Source organism: Dipodomys merriami, unplaced genomic scaffold (genome assembly GCF_024711535.1).
Source record: "Dipodomys merriami isolate MVZ:Mamm:240054 unplaced genomic scaffold, mDipMer1.0.p SCAF_373, whole genome shotgun sequence".
In the NCBI taxonomy this organism is placed as follows: Eukaryota; Metazoa; Chordata; class Mammalia; order Rodentia; family Heteromyidae; genus Dipodomys; species Dipodomys merriami.
This window is the reverse complement of record NW_027205304.1, coordinates 256490-276022: the sequence shown is the minus strand read 5'-3', so window position 1 is coordinate 276022 and position 19533 is coordinate 256490. Positions and strand designations below refer to the sequence as shown.

Genomic DNA, 19533 nt, shown 5'->3' with positions numbered 1-19533 from the left:
CGCTGTCCCTCAGCTCTTCAGCTCAAGGCTAGCACTCTACCACTTGAGCCACAGCACCATTTCCAGCTTTTTCTGCTTATGTGGTGCTGAGGAATCAAACCCAGGGCCTCATGCATGCAAGGCAAGTGCTCTACCACTGAGCCACCTTCCCAGCCCCATCTTTCTTTCTTTCTTTCTTTCTTTCTTTCTTTCTTTCTTTCTCTCTCTCTCTCTCTCTCTCTCTCTCTCTCTCTCTCTCTCTCTCTCTCTCTCTCTCTCTCTCTCTCTCTCTCTCTCTCTCTCTCTCTCTCTCTCTCTCTCTCTCCCTTCCTTCCTTTCTTTTTTGCCGGTCCTGGGGCTTGAACTCAAGGCCTGGGCAATGTTTCTAAGCTTTTTGGCTCAAGTCTAGCACTCTATCACTTGAGCCACAGTGCCACTTCTAGCTTTTTCTGTTTATGTGGTACTGAGGAATCAAACCCAGGGCTTCATGAATGCCAGGCAAGCACTCTACCACTAAAGCCACAGTCCCAGCCCCTTTGCTTCTTTTCTTCTTCTTTTTTTTTTTTTGGTTGGTCATGGGGCCTGAACTCTGGGCCTGGGCGCTGTCCCTCAGGTCTTCAGCTCAAGACTAGCACTCTACCACTTGAGCCACAGTGCCACTTCTGGCTTTTTCTGCTTATGTGGTGCTGTGAAATCGAACCCAGGGCCTCACCACTCTACCACTGAGCCACCTTCCCAGCCCCTCTTTCTTCCTTCCTTCCTTCCTTCTTTCCTTCCTTCCTTCCTTCCTTCCTTCCTTCCTTCCTTCCTTCCTTCCTTTCTTCCTTCCTTCCTTCCTTCCTTTCTTTTTTGTTGGTTATGGGGCCTGAACTCTGGGCCTGGGCGCTGTCCCTGTGCTCTTCAGCTCAAGGCAAGTGCTCTACCACTTGAGCCACAACACCACTTCTGGTTTTCTAGTGGTTTATTGGAGATAAGAGTCTCACAGCCTTTCCTGCTTGGGCTGGCTTTGAACCGAGATCCTCAGATCTCAGCCTCCTGAGTAGCCAGGATTACAGGCGTGAGCCACCAGCGCCTGGCCCAGCCCCTCTTTTCTTTTTTTTAAACATAATTTTATTGTTACTATTAAGGTGTTGGATAGAGGTGTGGCTCTCATAAGTCAGGTAATGAGCAAAATATTTTGGGATAGTGTCACCCCATCCTTCGCTCCCCCCCCTTTCCTCCTCCCATCCCTGTGCACTCGTTGCTCAGTTCATTTTCAACAGAGTGTTCACTGAGTGCCATAGCTGCATTTGCTCACCTTCCCTCCCTCTACATCTGCCCCCCTCCCTGCCCCCCTCGTTCTATCCCTCTCTTTCTCCTGTCTGTCACGCCTCTCCCTGATAGAGTAAATAAGTCTTTGCCAGAGAATCACGCAGAAATCCAGGCACAGAGAACAAAGAAAGGTTTACTGCTGGGAAAGGGGCTGGCAAGACTCCTTCCCACAAGGGAGAAGTGAGAAGAAGCACCGCCCATTGTCTGAGGTGACCTATATAACCTAGGAGGTTTAGGAGGGGCTAGAAGGGGCTAGGAGGTGGAGACCCCGGTGTGGACGTGTGGGCCAGGGGCTTCATCATGGCAGACTAGGGTTCATGGCTGCTGTCCAAACAGTAGATAAAGGATCCTGCAGCTGCCCAGACCTGAAGGTCACTCTAAGGGGCTCTTGTTGCCTTCTATGGTGGTTGCTGCCCCAGAGAAGTGCCATCCCAAGGGAAAGGGGGCTGGAAGTTGGTTATTTACTGCCTCTACTACATGGGCCTAGTGTTGCCTAGGGAAGGGGCGTGCTGAGCTGTGGAGAGGGGAAGGAGAGTGCTGAGCCATGGGAAGGGAGCTCATTTCGCTAACACTCCCTCTGTCTCTCCTCTCTCTTCTGTCTTTTTTTTTTTGGTTCCGGTCATGGGGCCTGAACTCTGGGCCTGGGCACTGTCCCTCAGCTCTTCAGCTCAAGGCTAGCGCTCTACCACTTGAGCCACAGCGCCACTTCTAGCTTTTTCTGCTTATGTGGTGCTGAGGAATCGAACCCAGGGCCTCATGCATGCAAGGCAAGCGCTCTATCACTGAGCCACCTTCCCAGCCCCTCTCTTCTATCTTTTGTCTCTCTCTTTTCTGCCTGTCTGTCCCTCTCTTCAGTCTTTTTTCTCTTCTGTCTGTATTTCTGTTTCTTTCTCCATCTCTTTCCTTGTCTCTCTCTGTCTCTCTGACTCTCTTTCTCTCCTCTCTCCTCTTGTTTCTGTCTCTCTCTTCTGACCATCTGTATTTATGTCTCTTTTTCCTTGTCTGTCCTGTCTCTCTGTCTTCTCTCTCTGTTTCTCTCCTCTGTCCATCTATCTGCATTTATGTCTCTTTCTCTATCTCCCTCTCTTTCTGTCTTCTTTCTTCTATCTGTTTTTCTCTATCTCTCCCTTTTGTCTGTTGGTCTGTATCTTTTTCTCTCCCTCTTTTCCTCTTCTGTCTCTCTCCCTTTGTCTCTCTTCTTCTCTCCCTTCCTTCCTTCCAATTGGACCAAACCAAACATATGGACTTCTAAACAAAGACACAGATGCTGCCTGGGTGTATCTTAGTGGTAGAGCACTTCCCCAGTAAGAAACAAAACAGGCCAGGTGTGGTAGTACTTGCCTGTAATCCCAGCATTTGAGAGTCTGACGAGATAAGGATGGGGAAGAAGCTGAGCACTGGTGACTCATGCCTGTAATCCTGGCTACACAGGAGTCTGAGATACAGAGGATTGTGTTTCAAGGCCAATCTGGGCAGAAAAGTCTGCTAGATTTTAACGCCAATGAATCCACAAAAAAAGCTGGATTAGAAGCATGACTCAAGTGGCTCAAGCCAGGCACACAAGTGTGAGGCCCCTAGCACTGGAAAAAATAAAATAAAAAGGGGAATTTGTCAGAATGAGTACAAACCAGAGGATATGAAGTGACAATGTGAGATATAAATCACAGAATGTGGACTGTGTCCTGGAGCACTGTAATGTACATGTCATGAGAATTTGTGCCAGCGCACTCGAGTCAATGAGCACGTCCATTGTACTATGGGAAAGGGCCCAGGTGGACCTGGGTGGAGGCTAAATCCATGGAGTTCCATAAAACCACACAGGTTTATAGCCAGGCACCTGTGCCTAATACCTGCAATCCCAGCGACTCAGGAAGCTGAGATCTGAGGGTCATGGTCCAAAGACAGCCTGGCCAGGAAAGTCCTTGAGACTCTTATCTCCAATGAACCAACAAAAAGTCAGAAGTAGAACTGTGGCTCAAATGGTAGAGTGCCAGCCTTGAGGAAAAAAAAGCTTAGGGACAGTGCCTTGGTCCTGAATTCAAGCAGAGTCTGGGCACTGACTTCAAGCCCCGAGACCAGCATGCACATCCGCATACACACACACACACACACACACACACACACACACACACACACACACACACACACACACACACACACACACACACATACACCACAGATCTGTCAAAACCCACAGCCACACTACAAATAATTCAAGTCATAAATAACAAATGCCAGGAAATTATCTAGTAACAGCATAACTACTAGACAAAATGTCATCTATTCATTTACTGCCATTACAGAGGCTCAGGGCCTTTTCCACTCAAGTCTAGCACTCTACCACTTGAGCCACCGCTCCAATTCTGGCTTTTTACAGTGAATGGGAGATAACTTTCCTGCCCTGGCTGGTTTGAAGCCACAATCCTCAGACCTCAGCCTTGGAGAATTACAGGTATGAGCCTTCAGTGCCTGGCTCAGAATGTTATTAAGTTCCACAAACAGGAAAAGAGTGTACAATGCCACTGGAAATCTGATAGAGCCTACAGGTTTACCTAGCCATCGGAGGGAAAGGAGAATGTGATTCCACTTTCCTGGCCTACCTAGCTATCTCCCAGCCTACCTGCCTCAGGAATAAGAGTGAGCAACTCCATGAGAAAATGATCAACCATACCATCTTCTCTGATTTCTTTTTCCCATGCAGACCTAAATACCACTGGGTCAACTGAAACCAGTAGAACTGAAACCCCTGCACCTAATACAAGTGATTCCTTCAGTCCTTCCACTGTGTATGCAGCTTCTGTCAGCTCACACAGCCCGTGGTCAACACCCAGCCCAGCACCAGTCTCATCTGCAGTCTCCTTCAGTAGTGCAGAAACAAGAGACTCCACAGGATCAGCCAAGAGCCCAAACGCCACAGAGGGAACCCAAGAGACTTCACTGTCAAGCACTTCAAGTTCCACTCACACACAGCCATCGGACACTTCCCACAATTCAAGCAACCAAGGATGGGGTGCCACCACCCCATCACCCAGCAGCTCCTGGAGCACAGGCTTCCAGGGTGGAGCCTCAAGTTCCCCAGGTAGCACGAAAGGAGGGGATCCAACTACCACAGTTCAGATCTCCAATATCAGCCCACAGCTGGGGGGATCCACGGCCCCCCAGACCAGCACACCCGCATCACACCCCACTGTTACAGCTGCCGGCTCAGCAAGCTTAGCCCCAAGTGGGGAATCGACATTCCACTCAGAATCCACAAGCACCACCCTCTTCTCCGGGAGCACACAAGGTACTGTTGTGACAGAAGTAACCACAGCCTCGCCAGGCAGCCCAGGACCGGAACACTCAACAGTGCCACCTGACAGCTCCCCATCCACAGTCCAGGTGGCAGGAACAACACCCATATCTAGCAGCTCAGGACCTGCACACACAACTCTTCCAGATGACACCACCCAATCCACCGTCCTGACTGGACAGTCTCCATTCCTGAGCAGTCCTAGTCCAATACAGGAATCAGTGGTCACCAGAAGTGTCCAGACCACCATTGTGGATGAAGGGTCGACAGGGACCCCACTCAGCACAAGCTCAGCCTACACCACAGGGCCCACAGCAGGCTGGCCAAGCACAGTCCTGACTGAGGGACCAACAGCCTCACCAGGCAGCCCAGATGCAGCTGGCACAAGCACATCTCCTGCTGGCTCACCACACACTGTCCAGACTGAGGTCACCTCAGTCCTCCCCAGTCACCCGGAATCAACACACACTGCAGTTCCTTCAGACAGGCCTCAGACCACTCTTGTGAATGAAGAATCTACAACTTCTGTGAGCAGCTCAGGATCAGCCCATGCTACCATGTCATCTGACAGCTTCATAGCCACAGCTTGGTCAAGTACACCTGGTTCATCATCCATCTCAGTGCCATCAGATATCCACCAAACCACAGACCTGACTGCCACATTCCAAAGCAACACAATTTCAGAACACACAACTGTGGCATCTCAAAATTCTCAAAGTACAGTTGTATCTGAGAGACTTTCCACCTTCACAGAGAGCTCAGCTGTACCACATACAACCATGCCTTCAGGTACTTTCCAAACCTCTCCCTTGACTGAAGAATCTACAACTTCTATGACCAACCCAGGCTCAGCAAACACTACCATGTCATCAGACAGCTCTACAACAAGAACTGTGGTTGAAGAATCCAAAATTACACCAAGTACAGCTGGTACAGTAACCACTGCAGGAACATTCAATATCCACCAAACCACTGTCCTGACTGAGGGACCCACAGCCTCCCCAAGCAGCCCAGGACCAGAACACACAACAGTGCCACCTGACAGCTCCCCATCCACAGTCCCGGTGGAAGGAACAGCACCCATATCTAGCAGCTCAGGACCTGCAGAGACAACTCTTCCAGATGACAACACCCAATCCACCGTCCTGACTGGACAATCTCCATTCCCCAGCAGCCCAAGCTCAATACAGGAATCAGTGGCCACCGGAAGTGCCCAGACCACCATTGTGGATGAAGGGTCAACAGGGACCCCACTCAGCCCAAGTTCAGCCTACACCACATTGTCCACAGCAGGCTGGCCAAGCACAGTCCTGACTGAGGGACCAACAGCCTCACCAGGCAGCCCAGATGCAGCTGGCACAAGCACATCTCCTGCTGGCTCACCACACACTGTCCAGACTGAGGTCACCTCAGTCCTCCCCAGTCACCCGGAATCAACACACACTGCAGTTCCTTCAGACAGTCCTCAGACCACTCTTTTGACCGAAGAATCTACAACTTCTGTGAGCAGCTCAGGATCAGCCCATGCTACCATGTCAGAAGACACTTCTACAACCAAAGTGCTGGTTGAAGAACCCACAGTCTGGTCAAGTACACCTGGTTCATCACCCATCTCAGTGCCATCAGAAATCTACCAAACCACAGTCCTCACTGAGAGTTCTACAATCTTCCCAGGCCGACCAAGTTCAGAACACACAACAGTGCCGACTGAGAGTTCCCAAAGTACAGTCCTGAGTGAAAGACCTTCAATCTCCACAGAGAGCTCAGCTGTACCAAGTACAACCAAGCCTTGGGGTACTTTCCAAACCTCTTCCTTGACTGAAGAATCTACAACTTCCCTGAGCAGCCCAGAATCAGCACACACTCTATTGTCATCAGACAGCTTCACAACCACTCTGCTATCTGAAGAACCCAGAACATGGTCAGGTGTACCTGGTTTGTTATCTACCTCAGAACCATCAGACATCCACCAACCTACAGTTTTGACTGATGGATCCACTATCTCCCCTAGCAGCCAAGGTCTAGGACACACACCTTTGACTTCTGGAATCACAGACCTGTCTGAGGGACAGTCAACCCTCCCATACAACCCCGCCGAATCAAGCAGAACCACAACTTCTGAAGGCTCCCCATCGCCCCCTTTCATCAAAGGATCCACAACATTAACAAGCAGCCCAGGATCACCACAAGTTTCCATCCCATCAGACATCTCCACTACCAGACTGTTAACTGTAGGATCCACAGCCTCAACAGGCAGCCCTCTTTCTTCAAAACCATCAGACATCTATCAAAGCACAGTTCTGTCTGAAGAATCCACAACCTTCCTAAATAGTGCAAGCTCAGTGCACATTACCATGGCATCAGACAGTATCACAACAATGGTGGCTGAAGAATCCACAATAGGACCAAGCACAGATGGTGCAGCAACCACCATAGGGACATCAGACATCCACCAAACCACTGCCTTGACTGAGGGACCCACAGCCTCCCCAGGCAGCCCAGGACCAGAACACACAACAGTGCCACCTGACAGCTCCCCATCCACAGTCCCGGTGGAAGGAACAACACCCATATCTAGCAACTCAGGACCTGCACACACAACTCTTCCAGATGACACCACCCAATCCACCGTCCTGACTGGACAATCTCCATTCCCTAGCAGCCCTAGTCCAATACAGGAATCAGTGGCCACCGGAAGTGCCCAGACCACCATTGTGGATGAAGAATGGACAGGGACCCCACTCAGCCCAAGCTCAGCCTCCACCACAGGGCCCACAGCAGGCTGGCCAAGCACAGTCCTGACTGAGGGACCAACAGCCTCACCAGGCAGCCCAGATGCAGCTGGCACAAGCACATCTCCTGCTGGCTCACCACACACTGTCCAGACTGAGGTCACCTCAGTCCTCCCCAGTCACCCGGAATCAACACACACTGAAGTTCCTTCAGACAGGCCTCAGACCACTCCTCTCACTGAAGACACTAGAGCTTCTGTGAGCAGCTCAGGATCAGCCCATGCTACAATGTCAGAAGACACTTCCACAACCAAGGTGCTGGTTGAAGAACCCACAGTCTGGTCAAGTACACCTGGTCCATCACCCATCTCAGTGCCATCAGACATCCACCAATCCACAGTCCTCACTGAAGGATCTACCCCCATCCCAAGCAACCCGAGTTCAGAGCACACAATGGTGCCCCCTGGAAATTCCCAAAGTACAGTCATATCTGAGAAGCCTTCTACCTTGGCAGACAGCTCAGATGTACCAAGCACAACCAAGCCCTCTGGTACTTTCCAAACCTCTCCATTGACTGAAGAATCTACAACTTCCCCGAGCAGCCCAAGCTCAGCACACACCAGAGTGTCATCAGACATCTCCACAACAACAATTATAGGTGAAGAACCCACAACCTGGTCAAGTACACCTGGTACTTCAGCCACCTCAGAACCATCAGACATGGACCAAACTACAGTTTTGACGGAAGGACCCACAGACTTCCTAAGCAGCGCTGAATCAGCACACATTACCTTGTCATCAAACAGCTTCCTATCAACAATGGTGGGTGAAGGATCCACAATAACACCCAGCACAGCTGGTTCAGCAACCACCACAGAGATATCAGACATCCATCAAACCACTGAACTGACTGAGGGACCCACAGCCTCGCCAGGCAGCCCAGGACCAGAACACACAACAGTGCCAACTGACAGCTCCCCATCCACAGTCCCGGTGGCAGGAACAACACCCACATCTAGCAGCTCAGGACCTGCACACACCACTCTTCCAGATGACACCACCCAATCCACCGTCCTGACTGGACAATCTCCATTCCCCAGCAGCCCAAGTCCAATACAGGAATCAGTGGCCACCGGAAGTGCCCAGACCACCATTGTGGATGAAGAGTCCACAGGGACCCCACTCAGCCCAAGTTCAGCCTCCACCACAGGGCCCACAGCAGGCTGGCCAAGCACAGTCCTGACTGAGGGACCAACAGCCTCACCAGGCAGCCCAGATGCAGCTGGCACAAGCACATCTCCTGCTGGCTCACCACACACTGTCCAGACTGAGGTCACCTCAGTCCTCCCCAGTCACCCGGAATCAACACACACTGCAGTTCCTTCAGACAGGCCTCAGACCACTCCTTTCACTGAAGACTCTACAGCTTCTGTGAGCAGCTCAGGATCAGCCCACGCTACCATGTCAGAAGACACTTCCACAACCAAGGTGCTGGTTGAAGAACCCACAGTCTGGTCAAGTACACCTGGTTCATCACCCATCTCAGTGCCATCAGAAATCTACCAAACCCCAGTCCTCACTGAGAGTTCTACAATCTTCCCAGGCCGACCTAGTTCAGAACACACAACATTGCCGACTGAGAGTTCCCAAAGTACAGTCCTGAGTGAAAGACCTTCAATCTCCACAGAGAGCTCAGCTGTACCAAGTACAACCAAGCCTTGGGGTACTTTCCAAACCTCTTCCTTGACTGAAGAATCTACAACTTCCCTGAGCAGCCCAGAGTCAGCACACACTCTATTGTCATCAGACAGCTTCACAACCACTCTGCTGTCTGAAGAACCCAGAACATGGTCAAGTGTACCTGGTTTGTTATCTACCTCAGAACCATCAGACATCCACCAACCTACAGTTTTGACTGATGGATCCACTATCTCCCCTAGCAGCCAAGGTCTAGGACACACACCTTTGACTTCTGGAATCACAGACCTGTCTGAGGGACAGTCAACCCTCCCACACAACCCCGCCGAATCAAGCAGAACCACAACTTCTGAAGGCTCCCCATCGCCTCCTTTCATCAAAGGATCCACAACATTAACAAGCAGCCCAGGATCACCACAAATTTCCATCCCATCAGACATCTCCACTACCAGACTGTTGACTGTAGGATCCACAGCCTCAACAGGCAGCCCTCTTTCTTCAAAACCATCAGACATCTATCAAAGCACAGTTCTGTCTGAAGAATCCACAACCTTCCTAAATAGTGCAAGCTCAGTGCACATTACCATGGCATCAGACAGTATCACAACAATGGTGGCTGAAGAATCCACAATAGGACCAAGCACAGATGGTGCAGCAACCACCACAGGGACATCAGACATCCACCAAACCACTGAACTGACTGAGGGACCCACACCCTCGCCAGGCAGCCCAGGACCAGAACACACAACAGTGCCACCTGACAGCTCCCCATCCATAGTCCCAGTGGAAGGAACAACACCCATATCTAGCAGCTCAGAACCTGCACACACAACTCTTCCAGATGACACCGTGCAATCCACCATCCTGACTGGACAATCTCCATTCCCCAGCAGCCCAAGCTCAATACAGGAATCAGTGGCCACCGGAAGTGCCCACACCACCATTGTGGATGAAGGGTCAAGAGGGACCCCACTCAGCCCAAGCTCAGCCTACACCACAGGGCCCACAGCAGGCTGGCCAAGCACAGTCCTGACTGAGGGACCAACAGCCTCACCAGGCAGCCCAGATGCAGCTGGCACAAGCACATCTCCTGCTGGCTCACCACACACTGTCCAGACTGAGGTCACCTCAGTCCTCCCCAGTCACCCGGAATCAACACACACTGCAGTTCCTTCAGACAGGCCTCAGACCCCTCCTGTGAATGAAGAAGCTACAACTTCTGTGAGCAGCTCAGGATCAGCCCATGCTACCATGTCAGAAGACAGTTCTACAACCAAAGTGCTGGTTGAAGACACTACAGCCTTGTCAAGTACACCTGGTTCATTACCCATTTCAGTGCCTTCAAATATCCATGAAACCACAGTGCTGACAGAAGGACCAACAACCTCCCACAGCAGCACGTATCCAGAATACACATTCTTGACTTCAAGAATCACAGCTCTGTCTGAGAGACCATCAACCATCCCAACCAACCCAGCTGAATCAAGCACAGCCAACACTGCCCACAGCTTCCCACCCTCTGTCTTTACCACGGGATCCACTCCATTGCGAAGCAGCCCCGGATCAGCACACCTGACAGTGTCATCAGACAGCTCCACTACCACCCTCTTGGTTGAAGGGCCCACCACCTGGCCAAACACACCTGGTTTGTCACCTACCTCAGAGCCATCAAACATCCACCAAACCACAGTCCTGCCTGGACAATCAACTACCTTCCTAAGCAACCCAATTTCAGAACACACAACAGTGCCATTTGAAGACACTTCCACCTTCTCAGAGAGATCATCTGTATCAAGCACAACCAAGCTTTCCGGTACCTCTCCCTTGACTGAAGAATCCATAACTTCTCAGAGCAGCCCAGAATCAGCACACACTACAATGTCATCAGACATCTCTACAACCATAATCTTGGTGGAAGGATCCACAAAAGGACCAAGCACAGCTGGTTCAGCAACCACCACAGGGACATCAGACATCCACCAAACCACTGAACTGACTGAGGGACCCACACCCTCGCCAGGCAGCCCAGAACCAGAACACACAACAGTGCCACCTGACAGCTCCCCATCCACAGTCCCAGTGGAAGGAACAACACCCATATCTAGCAGCTCAGGACCTGCAGAGACAACTCTTCCAGATGACAACACCCAATCCACCGTCCTGACTGGACAATCTCCATTCCCCAGCAGCCCAAGCTCAATACAGGAATCAGTGGCCACCGGAAGTGTCCAGACCACCATTGTGGATGAAGGGTCAACAGGGACCCCACTCAGCCCAAGCTCAGTCTACACCACAGGGCCCACAGCAGGCTGGCCAAGCACAGTCCTGACTGAGGGACCAACAGCCTCACCAGGCAGCCCAGATGCAGCTGGCACAAGCACATCTCCTGCTGGCTCACCACACACTGTCCAGACTGAGGTCACCTCAGTCCTCCCCAATCACCCGGAATCAGCACACACTGCAGTTCCTTCAGACAGGCCTCAGACCACTCCTTTGACTAAAGACTCTACAATTTCTATTAGCAGTTCAGGATCAGCCCATGCTACCATGTCAGAAGAAACTTCTACAACCAAAGTGCTGGTTGAAGAACCCACAGTCTGGTCAAGTACACCTGGTTCATCACCCATCTCAGTGACATCAGACATCCACAAATCCACAGTCCTCACTGAGATTTCTACAATCTTCCCAGGCCGACCTAGTTCAGAACACACAACATTGCCGACTGAGAGTTCCCAAAGTACAGTCCTGAGTGAAAGACCTTCAATCTCCACAGAGAGCTCAGCTGTACCAAGTACAACCAAGCCTTGGGGTACTTTCCAAACCTCTTCCTTGACTGAAGAATCTACAACTTCCCTGAGCAGCCCAGAATCAGCACACACTCTATTGTCATCAGACAGCTTCACAACCACTCTGCTGTCTGAAGAACCCAGAACATGGTCAAGTGTACCTGGTTTGTTATCTACCTCAGAACCATCAGACATCCACCAACCTACAGTTTTGACTGATGGATCCACTATCTCCCCTAGCAGCCAAGGTCTAGGACACACACCTTTGACTTCTGGAATCACAGACCTGTCTGAGGGACAGTCAACCCTCCCAAACAACCCCGCCGAATCAAGCACAACCACAACTTCTGAAGGCTCCCCATCGCCCCCTTTCATCAAAGGATCCACAACATTAACAAGCAGCCCAGGATCACCACAAGTTTCTATCCCATCAGACATCTCCACTACCAGACTGTTGACTGTAGGATCCACAGCCTCAACAGGCAGCCCTCTTTCTTCAAAACCATCAGACATCTATCAAAGCACAGTTCTGTCTGAAGAATCCACAACCTTCCTAAATAGTGCAAGCTCAGTGCACATTACCATGGCATCAGACAATATCACAACAATGGTGGCTGAAGAATCCACAATAGGACCAAGCACAGATGGTGCAGCAACCACCACAGGGACATCAGACATCCACCAAACCACTGCCCTGACTGAGGGACCCACAGCCTCCCCAGGCAGCCCAGGACCAGAACACACAACAGTGCCACCTGACAGCTCCCCATCCATAGTCCCGGTGGAAGGAACAACAACCATATCTAGCAACACAGGACCTGCACACCCAACTCTTCGAGATGACACCGCTCAATCCACCGTCCTGACTGGACAATCTCCATTCCCCAGCAGCCCAAGTCCAATACAGGAATCAGTGGCCACCGGAAGTGCCCACACCACCATTGTGGAAGAAGGGTCAACTGGGACCCCACTCAGCCCAAGCTCAGCCTACACCACAGGGCCCACAGCAGGCTGGCCAAGCACAGTCCTGACTGAGGGACCAACAGCCTCACCAGACAGCCCAGATGCAGCTGGCACAAGCACATCTCCTGCTGGCTCACCACACACTGTCCAGACTGAGGTCACCTCAGTCCTCCCCAGTCACCCGGAATCAACACACACTGCAGTTCCTTCAGACAGGCCTCAGACCACTCCTTTCACTGAAGACTCTACAATTTCTATTAGCAGCCCAGGATCAGCCCATGCTACCATGTCAGAAGACAGTTCTACAACCAAAGTGCTGGTTGAAGAACCCACAGTCTGGTCAAGTTCACCTGGTTCATCACCGATTTCAGAGCCATCAGACATCCACCAAACAACAGTCCTCACTGAGAGTTCTACAGTCTTTCCAGGGAGACCAAATTCAGAACACACAACAGTGCCAGTTGAGGGTTCCCAAAGTACAGTCCTGAGTGAAAGACCTTCAGCCTCCACAGAGAGCTCAGCTGTACCAAGTACAACCAAGCCTTGGCGTACTTTCCAAACCTCTTTCTTGACTGAAGAATCTACAACTTCCCTGAACAGCCCAGAATCCGCACACACTACAAAGTTGTCAGACAGCTTCACATCGACAATGGTGGTTGAAGGATTCACAATATCACCCAGCACAGCTGGTTCAGCAACCACCACAGGGACATCAGACATCCACCAAACCACTCTCCTGACTGAGGGACCCACAGCCTCCCCAGGCAGCCCAGGACCAGAACACACAACAGTGCCACCTGACAGCTCCCCATCCACAGTCCTGGTAGAAGGAACAACACCCATATCTAGCAGCTCAGGACCTGCACACACAACTCTTCCAGATGACACCACCCAATCCACCGTCCTGACTGGACAATCTCCATTCCCCAGCAGCCCAAGTCCAATACAGGAATCAGTGACCACTGGAAGTGCCCAGACCACCATTGTGGATGAAGGGTCCACAGGGACCCCACTCAGCCCAAGCTCAGCATCCACCACAGGGCCCACAGCAGGCTGGCCAAGCACAGTCCTGACTGAGGGACCACCAGCCTCACCAGGCAGCCCAGATGCAGCTGGCACAAGCACATCTCCTGCTGGCTCACCACACACTGTCCAGACTGAGGTCACCTCAGTCCTCCCCAGTCACCCGGAATCAACACACACTGCAGTTCCTTCAGACAGTCCTCAGACCTCTCTTGTGAATGAAGAATCTACAACTTCTGTGAGCAGCCCAGGATCTGCCCATGCTACCCTGTCAGAAGACACTTCCACAACCAAGGTGCTGGTTGAAGAACCCACAGTCTGGTCAAGTACACCTGGTCCATCACCCATCTCAGTGCCATCAGACATCCACCAATCCACAGTCCTCACTGAAGGATCTACCCCCATCCCAAGCAACCCGAGTTCAGAACACACAATGGTGCCCCCTGGAAATTCCCAAAGTACAGTTATATCTGAGAAACCTTCTACCTTGGCAAAGAGCTCAGCTGTACCAAGCACAACCAAGCTCTCTGGTACTTTCCAAACCTCTCCCTTGACTGAAGAATCTACAACTTCCCTGAGCAGCCGAAGCTCAGCACACACCACAGTGTCATCAGACATCTCCACAACAACAATTATAGGTGAAGAACCCACAACCTGGTCAAGTACACCTGGTACTTCAGCCACCTCAGAACCATCAGACATGGACCAAACTACAGTTTTGACGGAAGGACCCACAGACTTCCTAAGCAGCGCTGTATCAGCACACTCTACTGTGTCATCAAGCAGTTTCCCATCGACAATGGTGGGTGAAGGATCCACAATAACACCCAGCACAGCTGGTTCAGCAACCACCACAGGGACATCAGACATCCATCAAACTACTGAACTGACTGAGGGACCCACAGCCTCCCGCAGCCCAGGACCAGAACACACAACAGTGCCACCTGACAGCTCCCCATCCACAGTCCCGGTGGAAGGAACAACACCCACATCTAGCAGCTCAGGACCTGCACACACCACTCTTCCAGATGACACCACCCGATCCACCGTCCTGACTGGACAATCTCCATTCCCCAGCAGCCCAAGTCCAATACAGGAATCAGTGGCCACTGGAAGTGCCCAGACCACCATTGTGGATGAAGGGTCCACAGGGACCCCACTCAGCTCAAGCTCAGCCTACACCACAGGGCCCACAGCAGGCTGGCCAAGCACAGTCCTGACTGAGGGACCAACAGCCTCACCAGGCAGCCCAGATGCAGCTGGCACAAGCACATCTCCTGCTGGCTCACCACACACTGTCCAGACTGAGGTCACCTCAGTCCTCCCCAGTCACCCGGAATCAACACACACTGCAGTTCCTTCAGACAGGCCTCAGACCCCTCCTGTGAATGAAGAAGCTACAACTTCTGTGAGCAGCCCAGGATCAGCACATGCTACCATGTCAGAAGACACTTCCTCAACCAATGTGCTGGTTGAAGAATCCACAGTCTGGTCAAGTACACCTGGTTCATCACCCACCTCAGTTCCTTCAGGTATCCATGAAACCACAGTGCTGACAGAAGGACCAACTACCTCCCACAGCAGCACGTATCCAGAATACACATTCTTGACTTCAAGAATCACAGCTGTGTCTGAGAGACCATCAACCATCCCAACCAACCCAGCTGAATCAAGCACAGCCAACACTGCCCACAGCTTCCCACCCTCTGTCTTTACCACGGAATCCACTCCATTGCGAAGCAGCCCCGGATCAGCACACCTGACAGTGTCATCAGACAGCTCCACTACCACCCTCTTGGTTGAAGGGCCCACCACCTGGCCAAACACACCTGGTTTGTCACCTACCTCAGAGCCATCAAACATCCACCAAACCACAGTCCTGCCTGGACAATCAACTACCTTCCTAAGCAACCCAATTTCAGAACACACAACAGTGCCATTTGAAGACACTTCCACCTTCTCAGAGAGATCATCTGTATCAAGCACAACCAAGCTTTCCGGTACCTCTCCCTTGACTGAAGAATCCATAACTTCTCAGAGCAGCCCAGAATCAGCACACACTACAATGTCATCAGACATCTCTACAACCATAATCTTGGTGGAAGGATCCACAAAAGGACCAAGCACAGCTGGTTCAGCAACCACCACAGGGACATCAGACATCCACCAAACCACTGAACTGACTGAGGGACCCACACCCTCGCCAGGCAGCCCAGGACCAGAACACACAACAGTGCCACCTGACAGCTCCCCATCCACAGTCCCGGTGGAAAGAACAACACCCATATCTAGCAGCTCAGGACCTGCAGAGACAACTCTTCCAGATGACAACACCCAATCCACCGTCCTGACTGGACAATCTCCATTCCCCAGCAGCCCAAGCTCAATACAGGAATCAGTGGCCACTGGAAGTGCCCAGACCACCATTGTGGATGAAGGGTCCACAGGGACCCCACTCAGCCCAAGCTCAGTCTACACCACAGGGCCCACAGCAGGCTGGCCAAGCACAGTCCTGACTGAGGGACCAACAGCCTCACCAGGCAGCCCAGATGCAGCTGGCACAAGCACATCTCCTGCTGGCTCACCACACACTGTCCAGACTGAGGTCACCTCAGTCCTCCCCAGTCACCCGGAATCAACACACACTGCAGTTCCTTCAGACAGGCCTCAGACCACTCCTTTGACTGAAGACTCTACAATTTCTATTAGCAGTTCAGGATCAGCCCATGCTACCATGTCAGAAGACACTTCTACAACCAAAGTGCTGGTTGAAGAACCCACAGTCTGGTCAAGTACACCTGGTTCATCACCCATCTCAGTGCCATCAGACATCCACCAATCCACAGTCCTCACTGAGATTTCTACAATCTTTCCAGGCGTACAAATTTCAGAACATACAACAGTGCTGACTGGTTTTTCCCAAAGTACAGTCATATCTGAGAAGCCTTCTACCTTGGCAGACAGCTCAGCTGTACCAAGCACAACCAAGCCCTCTGGTACTTTCCAAACCTCTCCCTTGACTGAAGAATCTACAACTTCCCCGAGCAGCCCAAGATCAGCACATACCACAGTGTCATCAGACATCTCCACAACAACAATTGTAGGTGAAGAACCCACAACCTGGTCAAGTACACCTGGTACTTCAGCCACCTCAGAACCATCAGACATGGACCAAACTACAGTTTTGACTGAAGGACCCACAGACTTCCTAAGCAGCTCTGAATCAGCACACATTACCTTGTCATCAAACAGCTTCCTATCAACAATGGTGGGTGAAGGATCCACAATAACACCCAGCACAGCTGGTTCAGCAACCACCACAGGAACATCAGACATCCATCAAACCACTGAACTGACTGAGGGCCCCACAGCCTCGCCAGGCAGCCCTGGACCAGAACACATAACAGTGTCCCCTTACAGCTCCCTATCCACAGTCCTGGTAGAAGGAATAACACCCATATCTAGCAGCTCAGGACCTACATATACAACTCTTCCAGATGACACCACCCAATCCACCGTCCTTACTGGACAATCTCCATTCCCCAGCAGCCCTAGTCCAATACAGGAATCAGTGGTCACCAGAAGTGTCCAGACCACCATTGTGGATGAAGGGTCAACAGGGACCCCACTCAGCCCAAGCTCAGCCTACACCACAGGGCCCACAGCAGGCTGGCCAAGCACAGTCCTGACTGAGGGACCACCAGCCTCACCAGGCAGCCCAGATGCAGCTGGCACAAGCACATCTCCTGCTGGCTCACCACACACTGTCCAGACTGAGGTCACCTCAGTCCTCCCCAGTCACCCGGAATCAACACACACTGCAGTTCCTTCAGACAGTCCTCAGACCACTCTTGTGAATGAAGAATCTACAACTTCTGTGAGCAGCCCAGGATCTGCCCATGCTACCATGTCAGAAGACACTTCCACAACCAAAGTGCTGGTTGAAGAACCCACAGTCTGGTCAAGTACACCTGGTTCATCACCCATTTCAGAGCCATCAGACATCCACCAATCCACGGTCATCATTGAGAGTTCTACAGTCTTTCCAGGGAGACCAAATTCAGAACACACAACAGTGCCAGTTGAGGGTTCCCAAAGTACAGTCCTGAGTGAAAGACCTTCAATCTCCACAGAGAGCTCAGCTGTACCACATACAAGCAATCTTTTGAGTACTTTCCAGACATCTCCCTTGAGTGAAGAATCTACAACTTCCCTGAGCATGCTTGGATCAGCACACACTACAATGTCACCAGACATCTCCACAACAAGAATTTTGATAGAAGAGTCCACAATATCACCCAGCACAGTTGGTTCAACAATTTCCGTAGGGACATCAGACATTCACCATATCACTGTCCTGACTGAGGGACCCACAGCCTTCCCAGGCAGCCCAGGACCAGAACACACAACAGTGCCACCTGACAGCTCCCCATCCACAGTCCAGGTGGAAGGAACAGCACCCATATCTAGCAGCTCAGGACCTGCAGAGACAACTCTTCCAGATGACACCACCCAATCCACCGTCCTGACTGGACAATCTCCATTCCCCAGCAGCCCAAGCTCAATACAGGAATCAGTGGCCACTGGAAGTAGCCAGACCACCACTGTGGATGAAGGGTTGACAGGGACCCCACACAGCCCAAGCTCAGCCTACACCACAGGGTCCACAGCAGGCTGGCCAAGCACAGTCCTGACTGTTGGACCTACAGCCTCACCAGGCAGCCCTGCATCATCATACCCCTCACTGCCACCAGACACATCCACACCCACACTGATGGTTGAAGAATCCACAGTCTGGTCCAGTAGCCCTGGTTCTTCAGTCTCCTTAGAACCATCAGACATCCACCAAACCACAGTCCTGCCTGGACAAACTACCACCTTCCCAACCAACCCAATTTCAGAACATACATCAGTGCCCCCTGAGAGTTCTCCAAGTACAGTCAACTCTGAAGATCTATCCACCTTCTCAGCGAGCTCAGCTATACCACACACAACCAAATCTGGTACTTTCCAATCGTCTTCCTTGACTGAAGAATCTACCACTTCCCAGAGCAGCCCAGGATCAGCCCACACTACAATGTCACCAGAAATGTATACAACCACTCTAGTGGTTGAAGAACCCACAACTTGGTCAGGAACACCTGGATCGTCACCTATCTCGGTGCCATCAAACATCCATGGAACCACAGTCCTACCTGGAGAACCCACAGCTTCCCTGGGGAGCACCAGATCTGCACAGGCAACCATGTCACACCGGACGGTGTCAGCCGACAATCCCTACACCACATACCCTCCTGCGGCCTCCAGTTCTGCCTTACTGGTATCTGACTCTTGGTCTCTCATGACGTCTAATGCTTTTTCTGACTTCTATACGTCACCTTCCTCTACTCAGTATCCAGTCTCAGGGTTCAGCAGCAGTCCTGCCATTCATCCTGGGGTCTCTAGCAAGCCCACCACATTGATGACCACCCAGCAAATCTCTTTGTCACCAAGTAAGTTGTGTATACTTCCATCTGGGCTACTCACTGAGTTCTTGTGGGCAGTTCTCTGTGTGTGTGTGTGTGTGTGTGTGTGTGTGTGTGTGTGTGTGTGTGTGTGTGTGTGTGTGTGTGTGTGTGTGTGTGTACGCACACGGCAGTACTTGGGCTTGAACTCAGGCCTGGGCACTCACTTAGCTTTTTTACTCAAGGCTAGTGCTCTACCATGTGATCCATGGCTCTTCTTCTAGTTTATTGCTGGTTAATTGGAA

At 51.6% G+C, this 19533-nt stretch overlaps 1 protein-coding gene across 2 annotated transcripts in view; it reads left to right on the top strand.

Moving 5' to 3' along the window:
- Positions 1–19533, top strand: part of Muc12 (mucin 12, cell surface associated) — a 35619-nt gene that overhangs the window by 7663 nt on the left and 8423 nt on the right. For both annotated transcript variants that reach the window (XM_069989251.1, XM_069989250.1), the window contains exon 2: positions 3992–19276. In XM_069989251.1, coding sequence (XP_069845352.1) covers positions 3992–19276 — 15285 coding nt within the window. The remainder of the gene's footprint in view (positions 1–3991; positions 19277–19533) is intronic.